General features: G+C 39.4%; 1 protein-coding gene, 2 long non-coding RNA genes and 1 pseudogene across 8 annotated transcripts; 2 read left to right on the plus strand and 2 right to left on the minus strand.

Moving 5' to 3' along the window:
* The first annotated feature begins 1,122 nt into the window (after window positions 1–1,122).
* KT2/3 (potassium transport 2/3) lies at window positions 1,123–7,210 on the plus strand. 6 transcript variants are annotated; one of them, XR_016044194.1, is made up of 12 exons: window positions 1,123–1,527; window positions 1,709–1,927; window positions 2,032–2,190; window positions 2,292–2,349; window positions 2,445–2,762; window positions 2,853–3,092; window positions 4,057–4,374; window positions 4,619–4,804; window positions 5,128–5,212; window positions 5,322–5,397; window positions 5,475–6,053; window positions 6,626–6,963. XR_016044194.1 is itself a non-coding variant. In XM_088851633.1 (11 exons), exons 1-11 carry the CDS (start codon window positions 1,250–1,252, stop codon window positions 6,718–6,720), a joined length of 2,526 nt encoding a protein of 841 aa, XP_088707759.1. In that variant the 5' UTR covers window positions 1,123–1,249; the 3' UTR covers window positions 6,721–7,210. The 6 variants fall into 6 exon arrangements, 3 of the variants coding, with proteins under 3 accessions (XP_088707759.1, XP_006859218.2, XP_020532176.1); XR_016044195.1 differs by lacking the exon at window positions 6,626–6,963 and adding an exon at window positions 6,127–6,381 and having other exon boundaries at window positions 5,128–5,242; XR_016044193.1 differs by lacking the exon at window positions 6,626–6,963 and adding an exon at window positions 6,127–6,381.
* A 421-nt stretch (window positions 7,211–7,631) lies between these two features.
* On the minus strand, window positions 7,632–10,843 carry LOC148779855 (hyperosmolality-gated Ca2+ permeable channel 1.2-like; annotated as a pseudogene).
* A 1,685-nt stretch (window positions 10,844–12,528) lies between these two features.
* LOC148779856 (uncharacterized) lies at window positions 12,529–12,939 on the plus strand. The gene is made up of 2 exons (XR_016044197.1): window positions 12,529–12,619; window positions 12,734–12,939. It is a non-coding gene; the product is annotated as an uncharacterized LOC148779856 (long non-coding RNA).
* A 740-nt stretch (window positions 12,940–13,679) lies between these two features.
* LOC148779857 (uncharacterized) lies at window positions 13,680–19,813 on the minus strand. The gene is made up of 3 exons (XR_016044196.1): window positions 19,295–19,813; window positions 16,122–16,711; window positions 13,680–15,841 (listed from the first exon to the last, which is right to left on the minus strand). It is a non-coding gene; the product is annotated as an uncharacterized LOC148779857 (long non-coding RNA).
* Window positions 19,814–20,069: the final 256 nt, after the last annotated feature.

Genomic DNA, 20,069 nt, shown 5'->3' on the forward strand with positions numbered 1-20,069 from the left:
AAACAATAACAAGGAAGACTCATAACTCCAATCATTCTCTCTCTAAACAACAAAACAAGACGAATGGCTCCACAATTCTCACTCTCTATCTGCACAGAAAGATGAGACGTCCCACTCTTATCTACTCATACACCACTGGCCAGTATTTGCAGTACGAGGCTCCTCTCTTTACACCCACCTCCACCTGCACCTCCCCACTAACTAAACAAACAAACAAAATACCTCTCTCTCTCTCTCTCTCTCTCTCTCTCTCTCTCTCTCCATCATCTCCTCCCTTCAGTCATTCACAGTCATACCCGTCATAATGTGAGGTGAGAGTTTGTTGCCAACCAACGGTTCAGATCTCCTCAACACCCTCACCGTCATAAATAATACCATCCCTTTTAGTCCATTTTCTTTACAACACAAAAAACTCTCCCCAGATTGAAGAGTATTTTCCGATTCAGAGGCCCAGATTGCCGACAGAATTAAAGCTTAGCTTCTAGAAAATGAGCACTAGTGTTGCGTAGAACAGTAATCTATGCAGAGCACATGTGTAGCATGGTTGCTCTAAAATTTAAAGGCATGGCCGGTATATGCATGAAGTTTATTATTGTGAAAATATTTTAAAAGAAGTCCCCTACATAATAAGGTATGAGAGTTTTTCACATCATTTGGCAGCCAATTAGCGTGAAAAAAATTCCCCACCTAACCATACGAGGGGACTTATTACAAAAATATTTTCACGCTGACCAAAAGCGCATTAAGAGAATTATTTTGCAGGGCTTCATGATAATTATAGAAGAAAAACCTTAGAATAAAAATCTCATATTTTTTACAAGAGAAAGAGTCTTTCAATTTCAACAGGGAGGAAAATTAAAGAGCAAAATGTAATCTGATATTAGAAGAGCCAACGATGCATTCAAGAAACAAAAGGTACCATCAAAGAGACTCAAAATCATAAAACATGCAAATATCATGGCCCAAAAGAATGATGCTTCCCTCGAGTCAAGTCACAAGCCCAGCCAAAATAAACCATGAAAGCGAACCCACTTAAAACAACAAAAATCCATGGATAATAAAGATGCCATTCTCCTCAGTCCTCACAAAACCAAAGACTCCACTCTCTCTGTCATTACAGTTACAGACATTTCCACGGATGAAATCACTTGTGTATTGCTCCATGTTCATCTCTGTAATTTTATCCAGACACTGAATCCTCACCTTCCCAAGAGTGAAAAGTGGTATCGCTTACAATGGCTTCAAAGAGATGTTAAAAATGGCTATGGATCTCATAAAACCTGCACCAAAACAGTCTAAAAAAATTGGGAAAGAGAATTCAGATCACACCTCAAGCTTCAGATCAAACATTTACCATCAAAACATGCATGGTTCAGTCATGGATGATGGCAACAAATCTACAGTAACCGACCTGCGCAACCTCTCAAAATTCTTGCTACCACCACTGGGCGCTTCTAGTTCTGATTGTGGCCAGACACCAATCAATTCGAAAGGGAGTATGATCTCCCCATTAGACTCAGGATACAGGTTGAAAGAAAAACAAGCTAAAAAATAACTGACTTCTTGCAGGCTCATTTTTATTATTATTATTTTGTTGATAGGCAATGCCTATATATTAAAGATGTAAAAGATATACATTCTCTATCAAAAGAGTCAAGTTTAACAGGTTGTCGGTGTTCTGTTCTCTCTCCATCTTCCATGTTTTCAGGTGTTGGGAGACATTCATGGTGCTTTTGGTGGCATATTCAGCATGGACGTATCCATTCGAGATCGCCTTCATTAACTCCACACCAAAGGGAGAGCTCTTCATTGCTGACAACATAGTGAATCTCTTCTTTGCAATGGATATAGCTCTCACATTTTTCCTGGCTTACATAGACCCCAAGACCCAGATTTTGGTTCATAATCGAAGAAAAATTGCAGTTAGGTTTGAACTTTAAAAACCCAAAGAACCAAAGCTTTTATTTTTGCTGGAATTTGAGTGCTGTTTCACCTGGTTTGGGACTCGCTTTCTTGGTTTGTGATTCTCAGATATATCTCTACATGGTTCATAATGGACTTGGTTTCTACAATCCCGTTTGGGGCTCTCACAAAACTATTCACTGGAGAATATAGGTGTGGCCTTTCATGCAGCTTTCTTGGTATGCTGAGGCTTTGGCGCTTGTTGAGGGTCAAGCAATTTTTCACAAGGTAATGGAGGTTACTGAAGAGGACAAAAGAAACAGTAACTTGGCTTAAAAAATGAGAAAAAATGAAATAAAGTTTCCATGCCTACTTTTGTGGTGTTCCAGGATTGAAAAGGATATCAGGTTCAGCTATTTCTGGATAAGATGCACTAGGCTCCTCTCTGTAAGTGATTGTTCCTATAATAAGCTTTTGGTTGGCCAAAAATGGAGGTGAGGAAATGGCTAAATGGAAATAAGAGATTGAAATTTTTGTTGCAGGTCACCTTGTTATTAGTTCATTTGGCAGGGTGCTTCTATTATTTCCTAGCAGACAAATACCCACAAGAGGGAAGGACATGGATAGGCTCTGGGAATCCAAACTTCAAAGACTCAGGCCTATGGGTTAGATACATATCCTCCATTTACTGGTCTATCACAACCATGACCACTGTTGGTTATGGTGATCTCCATGCAGTCAACACAATAGAGATGATCTTCATAATCTTTTATATGCTCCTTAATCTTGGCCTCACAGCCTACATAATAGGAAACATGACCAATCTGATCGTCGAAGGGACTCGTCGAACAATGGAATTTGTGAGCCACAAAAACTCTTGGGTTCTGTGTTATATGTTAAAGTAGCTAATTGGACTTCTTCGAAACTTGGTAACTTTTTGTTTTTTGCAGAGAAACAGCATAAAAGCAGCCTCGAACTTTGTATGCAGGAACCATTTGCCACCCAAACTGAAAGGGCAAATACTGACCTATATGTGTCTCAAATACAGAACAGAGAGTTTGAACCAGCAGCAATTGATGGAGCAGTTGCCCAAGTCCATATGTAAAAGCATTTGTCGGCATTTATTCCTCCCAATCGTTGAGCCAGTGTATCTCTTCAAGGGTGTTTCATCTGAGCTACTCTTGATCCTAGTAAGTATCCCTGCAATCTTTCAAAAATTCCAGCCTTGTGGACAAAAACTTTTGGCTGAATTCAGTTAGTTTATATTCTCAGATAAGGGTAAAATATATAAAGTTCCAACACTTTCTCAATCAAATTTTCAATGGAATAAAGGGCACAATACATACATATCCAAAGACATAGACCAGGGTTTCGAAAACTTGAATGAGGCAAAGTAACTTGGCCTCAGAACCCTGGCCTTCTTAAACGTTGCTAAAGAAAAATTCAATCTTTTGTTAAATAATAACTAATAAATGACAGAAATATGTTTCTATTTGATTTTATGTTTTTCATGATGATTTGCGAATGTTTCTTATTTTACACTCTATACGCTAATTTTTTTATTTGCTTTTATAGAGTTTTGATGATTTATATCACTTATTTAGTTTTTGCTGATTTGTAATTATTTAACAATATTTACATTTTTGTTTGGAGTTTTGGGCCTGTTTTGTGCTCGTGCAGGACTCGGCCAAGTAAACTCGGCTCAGACCAAAGGCCAAGTCCGAGGCCCAAGCCAAATATAGAACATTGACATAGACATACATGAAAACATGTGTATGTATGCAAATTTAAACACTCAAATTTAAACACAACCAAACTCCGTTTCTTGATAGGGTCAATCTCATTTGAAGTTGCCAACAATTTAATCAGGAACCATTGGCTTATGTTTGTGGTTCTTCTAAACCCAAGAATTCAGGCTTCATGATTTTGATGAAAACTAATGAAAACAAAGGCGCGGAACATACATTAAAACACGTATAGATGCATAATTGTGTATGCGCAGATCCTTTAAACAGACAACTATATACTTGATGAGGTCTATCCCCATCAAATTTTGCGTAAATTTTCCGCCAGTTTTAAACAAGGGATCTCCAATTAGGGCTTTATCCCATGCATAAATGATTGGACCTTTTTGGCTTCTAAATTTGTTGCCAGGTTACAGAGATGAAAGCAGAGTATTTCCCACCAGGAGAGGACATAATCATGCAAAATGAAGCAGCTAACGACATATATATCTTGGTATCAGGAGAAGTAGAGACCATAATTTGCAAGGAGGAGAAGGAACAAGTGTTAGGAAATTTATCTATAGGTGACGTGTTTGGAGAAATTGCTGCACTTTGCAATAGGCCTCAAAGTTTCACATATAGAACCAAGGCATTGTCCCAGCTTCTGAGACTAAATAGACGGGTGTTATTGGAGGCCATGCAAGCAAAACACGAGGACAACATAACCATACTAAGAAACTTCCTTCAGGTATTGCATTGAAGAGGGATTCATAACTTCCCAACAAATAGTCACACAACCACACTTGACTTATTCCAGCAGTGGTCGCTGATGTCTTTCTCAAATTGATACCATATAACCAAATGTTTACAACATGGGCAACTTGTAAAAAACTGTTTCAGATAAAAATAAAGGAAAAACAAATGATCCCAAAATGTGATTACTTAAAACTCTTTTATGAATAGTAGTGATTCTTTTGTGTCTCTATGTGTAGCATCTGGGAGAGCTTGAGGTTTCAAACTTTGGTGAAACAGTAGAGAAAGTTGAACGAAATGCGGACTTGGAGAGTTCCAATGATATGTGTTCAGTGGCTGCTACAGGTAACAGTGATCTTCTTGCAGAACTTTTGATAACAGGAATGGATCCTGATACTGAGGACTCCAGAGGAAGAACTCCACTGGTATGTTTCTAGTCCTTTTGAACCTGGATATCTTGCGTAGCATTATCACAATCAGCCAGAGCATCTCAACTGAGAAAATGGAGACAATGAAATTCACTGTAATTTAAATGCACTTGAGACATCTTTATTCAAATGTTGATACATCTCATCCTATCAAATACCTAATCAAATAAAGTACAATCTCTAGGATGGAAGAGCTGCCAGAAGTTAAAAGTCCCAAAGACCATAAAACTTATCTTCGACTAATCTACACAGGATCCTTTTATGGACCTTAATACCAGCAGGTCTTAGTTAAGCTCCTGATATTTTCAATGCTAATGCAGGGTTTTCCTGTATTGCCAAGAAACCTATGTTATCTAAACAGCATCACAAGTTTTTGGCAAATTCTAGCAAACAAAGAATACCAAGGTTATGGCAGAAATTACTGAAATGAAAGATGTAAATGTCATCTCTTGAGTAGTTTAATCCTCTTGTGATCAAGTTTATTCCCTCACTAAGCTATGCTTCTCCATACCAGCATATAGCAGCTGCAAAAGGTTATGATGAATGTGTCCATGTTCTGCTCCGATATGGGTGCAATGTTAATACATCAGGTACTGAAACCTCATCAATATTCACGTAAATTTCTTAATCTTTCTGCAAATCCTAATATTTTTCTCAAAAATTGCAGATGATAGTGGTAATACACCATTATGGGAAGCAATATCCTCCAAAAACCACTCCATATTCAGGCTTTTATACAACTATGCCTCTATCACAAATCCCGATTGTGGTGGTGATCTCCTATGCTTGGCAGCAAAGAGAAACAATCTCATTGTGCTGCAGGAATTGCTTAAACAAGGGATAAGTATCAATTCAACAAGTAGGTGTGGGTCAACCCCCCTCCACATTGCCATAACTGAGAAACATATAGACATGGTCAGCTTCTTGGTCACAAACGGAGCTGACATCAATAAGACTGACTTAAAGGGACAAACAGTTAGAGAGATGGTAGCAGAAGATCCTGAACAATTGCCATGTTCGGTTTTGGAAGAAATGTTACAGAGTCAAGGTTTGGATCATCGGATTACAGTGTTTGAAGAGCCTTCTGAAAGACCAACAAGAAGGGAACATTTGATTATAGGAAGAAATGGGTTCTTGCCTAGAGTTTCCATTTATAAAGGTCATCCTTGGGAAAGGGAAATCTGCTCGGAATCAGGAAAGCTGGTTCCTCTTCCTAGCACATTGGCAGGTCTCAAGAACATTGCAGGTAAGTCGTTAACAAACATTCATGATACCAAACATATACAATTGCTTCGCATTTTTCATAATACTCTTTGCAGGAAAGAAGTTTGGACTCAATGCCTCAAATATGATTATAACAAATGAAGAGGGTGCTGAAATAGATTGCATTGAGGTGATCAGGGATAATGACAGGCTTTTCCTGGTGGACAAGAACGATGGCATATAATTGACAAAAATATAGATCCCCCATTTCTCAACCAAAATATATCAGGAGTTCTCCAACTTTTGAACTAATGTTGAAGTATGCCTTTTGTTTCAAATTCATGCAAATATATTCCAAGATTTTGGGTCCATAGTTACATATACTTCTGAAGCCTTAAAAGTTTCACTTGCCAGATTCAAGACAACTTGATCCCACAATAGTATTCTTCATATTACACAATTGCGTTGGGAAATTGCAAGTCTTTATGATTCAAAATTTTTCTTTTTTTTTTTTTTCCAATTCATGATATGTCCAAATAACTACTACTACAATGACCTTTACAACTCCAATTTGAAGTTATTTTGTCCATCTATATGGTTAACACCATCCAACAGCCACGCACACATCAGCAGCAGGGTCAGATCCTAAATTCACAGGAAAAGGTGGCAATCATCTTCCAAATAGGCACACCTCCCACAAGAAAGTGTGAAAAGAGCACAAGCTACTAAAACTGTATAGACCACACCAAGACTAGTACCGACTGCAGCCAATATAGCGGCAACTTCAAATTTTTCTTCATGTTTGGCTTTGTCCTTTTTATTAGGCAGGTAAAAGGATTGATCAGTGGATAAGGACCTCGGAATCGTACCAATAGAAACCGCTTTCAATTCCACTTTTGTATTGCGAGTCCACATATTCAATGAATTCCATATGAAAGGCAAAACTGTCACAACCCTATGCTCATGGAAAAATTCTAATGTAAAAAGAGAGAACACATGTTATTTTATCCCAATGTAACCACGGGAAGTAGATCAGAAGGTAGTGTCCCTCGAACAAACAAGAGTTGAGAGAGTGCGCCTATCACTGGGAGCAAGGTCTAGCTCCTTTTAGATATGTTTCATGTACAACATTCTAATTTCTGATGGCCCTGGATTCAACAAGGGTGAGGCAAATAAAGTATGCTAGTTCAAGATGTTTTGTATACAGTATCTCATCAAGGAGAATAAGAATAAATGACCCAGGTAATCATACAGCAAGAAATTAACCCACGTAATCATACAGCAATAAATCAACCAACAAGAAATCACTTCATCTCTCTCTCTCCCAAACTACTTCTAGCCTATTTGCTTATTTTGCTATATTTGATCTTTCTCCTGCTCAACATTCAATTACCCCTCTCTCTCTCTCTCTCTCTCTCTCTCTCACACACACAAATTCCACTTGAAATTCCCAGTAATCTACCTCTATTTCTCTTTAAAAATTAGAAATGGAGTATATGCACTAGAATGCAAATGAGGCTCTGGAGCCCACTTTGTTAAGCATAATTTTGGATTCCTTAGGATCATATATAACCCTCTCCAGCTCAATTTCTTATTCCTTCAACAACTTATCGATCTCAGAAGTTGAGAATACAAATGAGGCTCTGGAGCCCACTCTGTTAGCCATAATCTTGATTCCTTAGCATCACTTATAGCCCTCTCCTACTTAATTTCTTATTCCTTTGAAAACTTATCGATCTCAGAAGTCGAGAATCCAAATGAGGCTCTGGAGCCCACTCTGTTAGCCATAATCTTGGATTCCTTAGGATCACTTATAACCCTCTCCTGCTCAATTTCTTATTCCTTGGACAACTTATCGATTTCAGAAGTAGATAGAATCCACCCTCTCTCCCCAAAGCCCTAAAAAACCTCTCTTTATAGTAGGTCACCTGCTCGTATTTCTGGAATATTTGCTTTGAATATAGTCAAGCCAACTCTGTAAATGCGTCTTTTTCTGCACTAGTTTTAGCAAAGTTTATTTGCATTTTATGCAACCTGATGGGTTCAGTAGTGATCAGGATGATTGAATGCTCCACAAGCTCACTACCAGATTCGTCAGGATCCGGAGGAACATTTCTTACAAGCACTGTAAATTGATCTGGATGGGAGACCTTCTGATGCAAGAAAGTGCAACCTCATTGATGCTACAGTCTCATATTCTTTATAAAGAGCATAAAATGTAAAAACATATGACATTGTCATGTGAGTCCAAGACCGTTTTTATCCATAAGCAATGTTGGAAATATAGAGTTTTGTCAATTTTGCTGAATGTTAAATTACGTGAGTGGTGCTCCAATGTACCTTCAGTCCAATTAACAGGCGCTAAGACAGACAAGGCAAGAAGTATAATCACGACAAACAACTTCAAACCACATGATAAATCCAAATGTAAACAGCAGAGTCCAATCCAGCATGCTCAATAAGCTCGGGTTCTGGCGTTCTCAAGGCAGCAGGAATCCAATTTAAAAATCTTATATTAGTTTTCTAATCAAGAGATATATACAAGGGAGCACTAACTAGTGTACAAACAACTAGCGTAGAGACGAGTGAGTCCTCAGTGACAATACATCTATATTAGGGGTCATTGAGCTCATACTTCTTTGTCTTACTTACGAACGACTTAACTAGGAACCTACAAGATGAGGTACCTAGGTGCATGTTGTTCACGGATGGCATAGTTTTGATCATTGAGACCTGAAACGACGTCAACACAAAGTTAGAACTTTGGAGGGATGCTCTAGAATCTAAAGGTTTTAAAATTAACTAGACTAAGACAAAGTATATGGAATGCAAGTTTAGTAATAATAGGAGTAGAGACAAGGAAGTAATTAAAATTGATGGCCAAAAAATACCAAAAAGAGCACACTTTCAATATTTTGGGTTGATAATCCAGAAAATTTGAGAGATTGAGGAAGATGTTGCACATCAAATTAGAGCTAGATGGCAACGTTGAGATGTGCAACCTGGAGTTTTATGTGATTGCCGCATACCAATGAAGCTGAAGGACAAGTTCTGTAGGACAGTTGTGAAAACAGTTTTAAATAATGGAGCAGAATGTTGGCGGTTAAGAAACAACATACCCATAAAATGAGTCCAGCTGAGATGAGGATGTTGAGATGCATGAATGGCAAGACAAGAAGCGATAGAATCCGAAATGAACACATTCGGGAGAATTTAGGTGCGGCACCAATAGGCGATCAAATGAGAGACAGTAGACTTAAGTGGCCTGGTCATGTGTGGCGCAGACCCAGTACAGCTGTTAAGAGATACAAGTCAATTCAAGTGGAAGGCCCAAACAGGGCAAGGGGTAAGCCTAAAAGGACATGGTTAGAAGTTGTGAGAAAATGTATGGGGACTTATGGCCTCACTGAGGGTATGACCTTAATAGAGCAGAACGACGGACCAGGATTCGTGTAGCCAACCCCTATTAGTTGGGAAAAAGGTTTGAAGATGATGATGATGATATAAGTTTTCCAATCTAAATTGACGTACTTGTTGACATATGTTCCAGTGTCTTGGAATGCTTCTTAGTCCCTTGAGATACCATTTCGGAAAGTATAGCCTACCATTAAATGGTTGTAGTCTCAATATTTCAAATGTGATGCATTCTCAAAAAAAAAAAAAAAAATTGCAAATGCGATGAGAAACACTAAACATTGAGAATATTAATTGATGAAAACACCAATTTCTAAATTAGTAGCCATTTTTTTTCCCTCGAAAAAGACTACTTATTTGGTTTCATCTATTTCCCTCAGTATAGCCCTAACCAAAAAAATAACAGAGAGAGAAAGAAAGAAAGGTCAAGGTCTGTAGCCCTAACACCTGATCCGACAACCAGTGCTCAATGTAAATGATGAAAATGCATAATCCATGTCAAGGTGAAAAAAAGAAGGATTAGAATAGGCACAATGTCAGATATAGCTTCGAAAATAAATTTCTAAAGAACAAGCCATGTTCTCATAGGGCATATCATCATCCGAGCCTTATCCCAAGTATTTGGGGTCGGCTATACAAAAACGAAGTGGCAAAGTTTTATGCTGGTTGGACTACCTAACACAACTCTCCTCATCTATCCAAGCTTGTGACTGACATGACCTGCTTCCTCCTAGTCCCTAATAACACGAACCAGGTTATAAACTCATCATGGTACTGTTGGAAAAATAACTGTACAGAAGTTTGAGTCATCAGAGCCATGTCATAAACTCCAACCACTGTACTAAAGTTCGAGTCATGAAAGCCAGGTGCAGTTCCAAAATAAATTGGAGTTGCCGAGCCATACACATGCATTATTACAGTTGGAAAAACTAATTAATGGTACCATCATAAGTAGAACTAACAACTTCCCAGTGGAAGCATTAAAAAACATCACTACAAATTTCTGTAAACGAAGCGATTTAGAATAGAATCAAATAAATTGAACAGGAGATCTAAACTTGTTCTCTAGCTTGTAATGCAAAAGTCATCCAGTTTAATATGTAGGAAATTGTTTTAACCCTATCTGAATTGTCTAGGAAGGCATAAGGATATGTTTTGACCTAACTATTGCTGAAGAAACCAGAAAAACATAACAGTTAAGACAAAAACAAGCACCTGAGCAAGATTCCTTCCAGTGACCACACCAATACAAGCTGCAAGAGACTGACATAACATAGCCATCCAGTTAAAAATGAAAAGCAATAGCACAAGGTCAATCCAAAACGAGCACCACCTTCAATGGCTGCAGCCCACTTGCCCAGGCCAATATACCTCATAGAGAAGTGCAGGTCCAAAGAATGGACAGAGTTGTGAAGCCATACTCGATGTCTGTCACTCAATTCAGATATAAGTTTCCATGAGTGCAACTCTGGAATTACATCAAAAATTGTTAATAATTAATACAAGCGAGTCGGCAGATATCTCCCATGCCCACATACTCTATTGCATCCAAAAATCCTCAAAAGAACCTAACTGAGATAAAATAACCTAACTGAGATACAAGGAGTAAAATCCGGTTTAATAGTATTCTATGCCCCATAGGTGGCTAAAAAGGGTGATCTCTACCAAGTTGTAGTGGGGGTAAATTTATTCAAATGAACTGCAAGATAAAAATGCCTCAAATCCTGAATTCCATGATAGTTGATGTCATAGGGATGCATGAATGCATCCTCCAAATTTGTCATCATCAGAACATTTAGGGGTCTCATTGTTAACTATCTTAAGGCACAACCACACTAAGACCATAAACAGTTGTTCATTAGAAGAGTATATAATGCTGAAAAGATATGAAAGCCACGACAAAACCAACACTTCAAGAGCATTCTGCCTCAATTTTCTCAACCCATACAAAATCCCCCCAAAAGAACCTGCTAGCATGAGATTGACTATTGAGCCTTGATTCTCTACCCATAGATTCATGATACAATATTCCTTTTGATAAAATATTCAGACGCCCTTGCCAGCAATGCGAGAGAGAATTAAATCTGAATATGTTGTTCAATGGGCAGAAGACCACCCATTGGAGTGGAACCCTTCTTTTAGAAGAAATCCCTCTTTAAGGAACTATACCTTTCCCGTTATTCCATAGCCTCCAACACAGAAGTTACAGTTGCCAAAGCAATGACAGTAGTGGGAAACCGAAGGGAGTGGAACCTTTTAGAAGAAATCTCTCAGATGAGGAAATCTCACAATTCCTTTCTCTTTCCTCTACTCTCCAAAACTCTTACATTCCCACCCATGGGAGGGATCGGTTGGTGTGGTCTCTCACTCCAGCCGGGACTTTCATAGTGGCATCCTTTTACAAAAGACTTTTACAACCACCCACCTTCCCTCTCAACCCTCCTTCGGTGTTATCAAAGGTATGGAGTACTATCGCACCCCCAAAAGTGAAGTGCTTTAATTGGATAGCAGGAACTCAAAGGGCCCTTACGGTGGATCAACACCAAAAAAGAGGCATCCCAATCCCCAACAGATGTGTCCTTTGTTTTTGCGAAGAAGAAACAAACCCACATCTCTTTCTCCACTGCTACTTGGCCAACGGCCTTTGGGGGCAAATGTTGCAACTATGTGGTGTCCAATGGGTCATGTTAGCGACAATCAAGGAACTGTTATCTCTTTACCCCGTCCTTCACTAGCCTAAGGCAGGGAGAACAATTTGGAAAGCCGCAGTGGCAGCTATTATTTGGACACTCTGGAATGAGAGGAACTCTAGGATTTTCCAAGGAATAGCTTGGAAGGTTCAGCCTTATTCCATAAAGTTACATCCTTAGTAACTGTTTTGGCTTCTAATCACTGTATCTTTGCAGGTCTCCCTGCTAGTTCTTTTCTCCACGACTGGGGAAATATTATGCTCCACCACCCTCGCAAGGCCCAAAGAACCCATGCGTGTCAACCCCCCACCCGTGGCACCATTAAACTCAATTTCGGCGGGTGCTCCCTCGAAAACCCAGGTCATGCTGAAGCGGGAGGAGTGTTCAGGGACCACTCTAGGGCAATTCTGTTTATGTACTCCGAATACCTGAGCATTCAAGACTCTCAGCATGCTGAGGCATTGGCCCTTCTCTTGGATTTGAAAAGCTTCAATTCGTCCTGAGGGTAAAATCTTATTGTGGAAGGGGATGCTAGAAGCATTATTTCTTGGGCATCAAAGGGCTCCTCCCCTCCTTGGTATCTTGCTCCCTTTTTTGATGAGATCGCCGACATTTGCAGGGATATGGACGCAAACCTTGAGGACGTCAAACGACTTGGCTGACCTCCTTGCAAAGGACAAGGCCAGAACTCACACTGAAGACACAGAAAGATAAAGAAACAACAGCTTCGAGCCACATTCTTTTTGTATTTTATCACATTATTTATTGTACAAAGGGGCAACTTATAACCCTATTTTTTGTAAAATTATTGTATATCTTGTATCATCTAGGGCGGGCTGTACTCTTATTTTTTGAATAGGGTAGGCTGACAACAGATTCCGAGGTGTCCCACTGCTTAGGCACCTCGGTTTTAAAATCTATGTACTGACTCTTCTTAATGAAATACAGTTAACTTCTATCCAAGAAAAAAATGGGCAGAAGACCACCATCCATCTAGAGTCGGCCCCCATCCATAGGAAAGCCAGCCATGCACTCTGTGGATGACATCCTCAAGTTATGACTTAAATCATGTCATATACTACAATGTAACGTTTACTACAAGTAAATACAAGGTGTTTCCAAAGACAAATGTGCCACCAAGGGAAATTACTGACACCAAAAGTAGAAAATCAAACACCTATTCATCCCCATGCATTTTGGTTTGTAGACACAAAACATCAATATAATAAGTCTCTTGTAAAACCGAATCCAAACATCAAATTAATATTTTTGAAAGAAGCCATCTCAGATACAAACAAAAGAGCAAAAAAAAAGGAGAAAGAAATCACATGAGAATCAAGAGAAATAAAAAACACAAGCAGCAGACAGATTTCTTCATATAGATGTAGACTAGATGTACAACCCATGAAAGCCAGAGCAATAAAAGTAAAACATTTTTATTGTATGCGAAAACATGGATGTATCAAAATTCACCATATTCACATATTCAAAAAAAAAAAATTTACCACATTCACCCAAAAATTCAAAAATACTTATCATATCAAGAAATCACTCAAAGTCAAGTCTTTTTTTTTTTTGAGAAAGTTAACTGATGTTTAATAGGAGTATACAAAAAATTGACCATCCACAAGTCAGGTGCTTGATGGCAAAAATCCTTACGGGTACAAAAAATCTATACAAGTGCTATACAAAGACCATAAGGCCACAAAGGTGTTAAAGAAATGATCAAACCGAGGTGTGGGCTCGTTGAAACAGTTCAAGAGGCTATCAAAAGGGTCCCCTGGGCATTGGAACCCTTCGCTCCCTTTTTAGCGAGGGCATCCGCAATGGAGTTTGCCTCCCTCCAGGAATGCCTCCAGACAATATATAAGTCCGTACTTCAGTAAAAAATGTGATCGAGCCACCAAGGGCACGGGGCAGATCTAGAGGCTCAAGTGATGACATTTGCAGCATCCCCTTCGATTATTAAAGAGTTACCCCATGCGCTATTAAAGTATCTTAGACCAAAAAGGGCGCCCGCTTGCTCTGCTTAATTTTAGTCGATGAAGCCTAAGAAATGCGAAAAGGAGAATTAGGTTTGGCCAATACTGCCTCAAAAAGTCCCCACGATGCCCGGTGGGCCGGGATTGCCCAGGAGCAGCCATCGAAGTTACACTTAATTTGTCCATTGACCGGGGGAGGGGGGGGGGGAGGGGGCAAAGAGACGCCTGAAGGATTTGGGAAGGCTTTAAGGAAGAGTAAGTCCTGCCAATTTTGGTGGAAGTCCGCGAGCAAGAGGTGTCTAAAAGCATTGTGGTTGGTTGCCCAAAAGATAAGCAGCGACTGCACCTTTTCCAGTAGAGTTTCAGTATATGTATACTCCCCACTAAAGGTTCGTTGGTTCCTTTCCAGCCAGAGGAGCCAAGGACAGCAGCAACAGCAGCTCTCCATAAGAGAATGCCTGATTTGGCCCACAGGGGGGGACATACAGGAGGAGAAAAGTTGGGGGATAAGACTGTGGAGTGGCCCAAGACCACCCAAAAAGACAAAGGATAGAGCCCCAAAGTTGGAAGGCGAGCTCACAATGATACACCAGTTGGGAATTTGCATTCCCCTCCTTTGTAGCTGGTCTACAGTCAAGACCCTTTCATGAATTGCGACCCAATTGAAGAACTGTATTCTTGGGGGAACAAGAGAGAATCACACTTTGCTCACTGAAGTTGGATGGGTGGAAGCTACCTGGGTGGGCCTCAGGAGCGCATTGTAGAAAACATAGATGGAGAAAACACCTGAAGGGGCAGGGGTCCAAACTATCTTATCCAAGCCCAAATGAGGGAGAAAGGAGTGGAGTAGGGCCAGCAGCTCTAAAAACGTACGCAGTTAAGGTCGTTAGGGGGCCTTCTGAAGTTTGGGGACCATACCCTCCCAAGGGCCGAGGGTTCAAAATTCTCAGCGACCAAGGATTGGGGATTGCGAGCCAAGCGGAAGAGAGGGCGGGAAGAATCCTTAAGGGGAGCATGTCGAATCCAAGTATCCAACCAGAAGGCAATTTTGTCCCCTGGTCTCGGTCGAAAGCGGATATTGGCAGAAAAGCAATTGAGACATGAAAAGAATCCTTTCCAAAGACTCAAGACATTGCTAGGGGCCCTTCTGCTAGGGAGCCAAGCATTTGGAGGCACCTGTATTTATGTCGTACCACCTCTTGCCATAGATGGTCACTTTGGGCTGCGAATCTCCACCACCATTTGCCAATGAGGCCAGCATTGGTATCTCTGAGTCTACGGATGCCCAGGCCCCCTTGAGACTTTGGGGTACAAACTTTATCCCAGGCTATAAGGTGGTATTTCCTACCTTCGGTGCCACACCAGAGAAAGTTTCTCATTAGTCGTTCAAGGCGACTAGCCACTGAGGCCGGGATCAAGAAGATGGACATTTGATAGATGGGGATGCTTAAAAGGGCTGCCTTGATAAGGGTAAATCTCCCCGCTGGGGAGAGAAATCGGCCTTTCCACCTTGCAAAGCGCTTGTCGAACTTGTTCATAATGTGAGACCATTGCCTAGCTTGAGGTTTACCGATGCACAGGAGCAGTCCTAGATAAGAAGAACGCAAGGGCTGTGCTTTGCAGTCCCAAAGATTGGCCAGACGAGAGACTGATTCAAGGCTCATGGCCACCCCCTTCATAGTAGTTTTGGCAAGGTTTACAAATTGCAGATACTCAAAGAATGAAGTCTGGCTGGAGAAATATCTCTAGTCAAAAGAAATATGAGATAAGCACAGGAGTGTTCCAAATAATATGCAACAAATATAATACGCACAGAAGAGAACTCAAAAATCCACGTGGGAAACACAAAGTAGACTTCTTCCGAGAATTCTCTATTAGAAAAAAAAGATCATGAATTCATGATAACTCAGAAAATCTTCCCACAGTTATATGAACTAATAAATTAGAAAACCCAGCAACCCTCATTAGAAACTCATTGGAATTCTTCAATTACATAAAAAACACAACCAAAACATATCAAATTACCATTTCCTGCATCTTTGGATGCATAACAAGCCTGATAAATATGCTACCTATTAAGCCTCCAGGAGTCAGGCATCCATGAAACATGATACCCATGATATTTCCACATGCTTCCTCACTTAAATCAACGCAGTCATTTCACTCTCCAGGGAATAAGATGCTTGCTACTGTATCTATATAGCAAAGAGCACTTCAGGATTACTATCCGCCACACATCCAGATGTTATAGTTCATTCATGTGATACTCATTAAATGAACCTGAGAATTTGTGGTGTTGTCTTGACTCTTGAACAATACCCTGAGTTAAACTCTTCAATTATGTACATAATTGCTGGTATCTCCAAAAATTCTTCCAGAAACGAGGAACTTTATAAGAAGCCCAAAAGCAAGCATTATTGGCAACCATCATAAGCATCTCCTCATAGAGCTTTGCAGTGGACCAAACCAAGAATGCACCTCCTCATAGACCTTCGCAGTGGACCAAACCAAGAATGCATCTCCAAAGAATGCAGCTCCCATGATAGAGAATGCCATATGTTGTGAGACCGATCTGCAGTCTAGAACGCCTTTGAACTTAGCAGAATCAATTCGTTCTGCAAAACCATTTGCAACATTTAGAGAAAATCATGACTCTCTCGAGCAAGCTACCATTTAAATCTGTAGAACGGGACTTTCTCCTCTTTTACACCTGGATATGGTGCATTGGAAGGCCAAAAACAGAGATCCAGCAAGCAACAATAGCCAATGTTTTTATCCAAACCATAACTTACTTAAAAATGCATAGAATAAATCATTTGATACAAACAAGTAGATCATATATTTTACTGGTCCCATCAGGAGATAACTCCTGATAACAAAGAGACAATTCACCCTATGTTTGCTGCTAGCATAATCCAAATCCAAAAAAAAGGAAAAAGAACAAAAAGGGTCCAAGTAACATTTAAAACAGTCAAGCATTTGCATAAACAATCTGATATTGTCTAGTCTCCAACATTTAAAGCAACTTGGCCGACTCCAAGTTTTCTGACTTGCACTCAGGACCCTAGTGAGTCCCACAACCCAAGCCATTGTTTTAAGGGAAAGGTTTCTATACTTCCCCTAAAGCATAGAAGATCTATGCTTCCCCTACCATCCAGTCGTCCAATTTTGATCAAGAGAGCCACTCACCGTTTGATCTTAGAACCTTAGAACCGACGTCTCAAAGTATTTTATTTTTAATTGTTTTTATACAAATTGTATGAATATGAAATTTGGTTTGTGCCATCTTCTCATCGGGGCGCACCTATAAAAAATATTAAAAATAATTTTTTGATAAAATATAATGACCAAAATACCTTTTGAAACTTTCAGGGGTATTTTGGTCATTTTATTTTATTGGAAATATTTTTTTATATTTTTTGCTAGTGCGAGTTTAATAGAGGATTGCACGTACAAAAATTGGAGTCAAAATAGTTTATGAAAAAAAATTAAAAAAAAAAATAGTTTAGAGACATGACATTGTGATTGAGGCAATCTTAGCCCTCCATTCAAAATGGATGGTTGGATAAGGGGAAGTATATAAGTTTTATACTGTAGGGGAAGCATAGAAAGCTTGCCCTTGTTTTAAAGGAGACCCTGTTAACAGTTATTTTGAACAGTAATCAACAAAGCTCAGAACTATAAGCAATCAACACCACCCACATTTGTAATCAAGAATGAAAACACCTTCTCAAACGATGAAACAAACAGATTGGATGGCCCAAAAGCAAGTTCCTCAACTTATCCACATTTAGAATGAAATACGAACTGATATGGGTTAAAACTTGAAACTGAACTACTGTCAAAAGAGAAAAGAGAAAAGAGAAAAAGCAACTCCAGAATGAAATTTGATACACCCAAAAACCTATCCTGACTACTTTGAGAGTCATGAATGTCTAAAATTCATCCTATTCACAAAAAAGTTTTACTAAAATAAAATAACACAGAAAATTGACAAAAATAGAAAGAGAAAGAAGTAAATTACCATTAAAGATGAAAAAAATACATTGAGTCCCAAGAACCATTATTACACAACTACAAGTATTACGCTGTTGCAACGCAAGTTCATTGATCAAATTGCGACATAAACAAGTAGAGACACCATCCAAAAGGAAAGAAGTCATAACAAAAAATAAAAATATTACGAAGAAGAAAGACTAATCTTTCGTTAGAGGTCATCCACTGAAATAGAAAATAATTTCAATTTACATCAACATCACAATGTAAACCCCAAAAACCTATACCAATTCCTAAATTCCCACCCCTTTACAGAAGAAAAGAAAAAAGAAAATACTTACAATTTACATTAACATCAAACCGTGAATACTAAAAAGTAAAACCTATGCCATTTCCCAAATTCCCAGCCCCTGTAAAGAACCAAAAAAAAAAAAAGATAAATTACAATTTACATGAACATCAAACTGTAAACTTTGAAAAGCTATACCATTTCCTAAATTCCCACCCCTCCTGTACCGTAAATACTAAAAAGTAAAACCTATACCATTTCCCAAATTCCCAGCCCCTGTAAAGAACCCAAAAAAAAAAAGATAAATTACAATTTACATGAACATCAAACTGTAAACTTTGAAAAGCTATACCATTTCCTAAATTCCCACCCCTCCTGTACAGAGAAAAAAAGGGGGAAACAAAATGAACCCTAAAACTAGACATTTGATATCCAACTATTTACCCAATTCACTTATCAGACAACATGTTGTTCTTCTTCCTTATTTCATTGAGCATATTACCATCCCCTAATTAGTCTCACCACGTCCCCTCTTTTCAAGCTTTTCCTTTTCCAAAAATAGAGGAAAGATCCAAAAAAGGAGCCACAGCAAAACGAATGACAAACCACAGCAGAACCAGTAGTAAACCCTAGAACGACTCTGTTGTTGCAGAGTGTGTAAAGAGGTGGAGACCACCAAAACCCAGACCCAGCCTACGCGTTGTTGCAGAATCTGTAAGGAGGTGGAGACCACCAAAACCCAGACCCAGCATACGAGTTTGCAACGTTGCAGAGTCGGTAAAGAGGTGGAGAACACCAACACCCAGACCCAGCATACCTCTCAACAATAGTAGGGCTCTGAAAAGGGTAGTTATTTGTGCACAAGGGGAGTCGGTAAAGAGGTGGAGAACACCAAAACCCAGAACCAGCATACCTCTCAACAATAGTACACTCTGAAAACCGTAGTTCTTTGTGCACAAGGGCTGGAACAGGCCCCAACCTCGCAACAAATGTATCCTTCTCATTGAAAACCCTCCTTATGCAACTTCCTTACATTTCTTTGAAACATTAACTTCTGGAAACGGCCAAAGAACAGTTTCACTTCTACTAAACCTCATCGCTCCCCTCTGAAACCCCAACGTCTGGGATATCAGAAACCACATCACCACAACACGATAAATGTGCCCTCCTCCCTGGAAAAACCTCTTTCTGCAAAAGAAAGGTTAACCTCTGAAACAACCGAAGAACCCTGCCACACCCTCTTGCCCAAAACCTCATCGCCCCCTTCGAAAACCGTAATCTCTGCAACATCTGAAACTACATCACTGGTTCGAGGCTCGTATTCTTCGTCCCAAAGGGCCAGAGGGGAAGTCGTTGGCAGGACTTCAGGTGGTTCGCCATGTTCCATTTCCTAAAAATTTTCGGTAGTTCGCCCAATGTTCCATTTCCTAAAACTTTTCACAATCATAATGTTTAAGGCCCGTTTTTTTGGGGTGAGGTTTGTATGAGGTTGCCTCCTAATACTGTAGAAATAGGGAACACCTATAAACTTTACTTAGAGATGCTGTTACGATGGCTTTAAATCTTTTTTTTTTAGTTATAAAATTTAAAATTTTAAAAACAGTACAGGTCAAGAATCATTTGAAAATCTTGAAAATAGATGGTTTAGATAACTTGTTATAATATGTATTGTTTTTTTATCTTGAAAT

The sequence above is a fragment of the Amborella trichopoda genome, chromosome 11 (genome assembly GCF_054954075.1).
Source record: "Amborella trichopoda isolate Santa Cruz 75 chromosome 11, AtrichopodaSantaCruz75HAP2 v2.0, whole genome shotgun sequence".
In the NCBI taxonomy this organism is placed as follows: domain Eukaryota; kingdom Viridiplantae; phylum Streptophyta; class Magnoliopsida; order Amborellales; family Amborellaceae; genus Amborella; species Amborella trichopoda.

Bases quoted from the DNA above. Each gene is read 5' to 3' on its own strand.
- KT2/3 (XM_006859156.4), top strand. From the start codon at position 1,250: ATGTTAAAAATGGCTATGGATCTCATAAAACCTGCACCAAAACAGTCT. The intron at 1,528-1,708 runs GTTGAAAGAAAA...CCATGTTTTCAG, and splicing joins CCATTAGACTCAGGATACAG to GTGTTGGGAGACATTCATGG. The intron at 3,093-4,056 runs GTAAGTATCCCT...ATTTGTTGCCAG, and splicing joins CTGAGCTACTCTTGATCCTA to GTTACAGAGATGAAAGCAGA.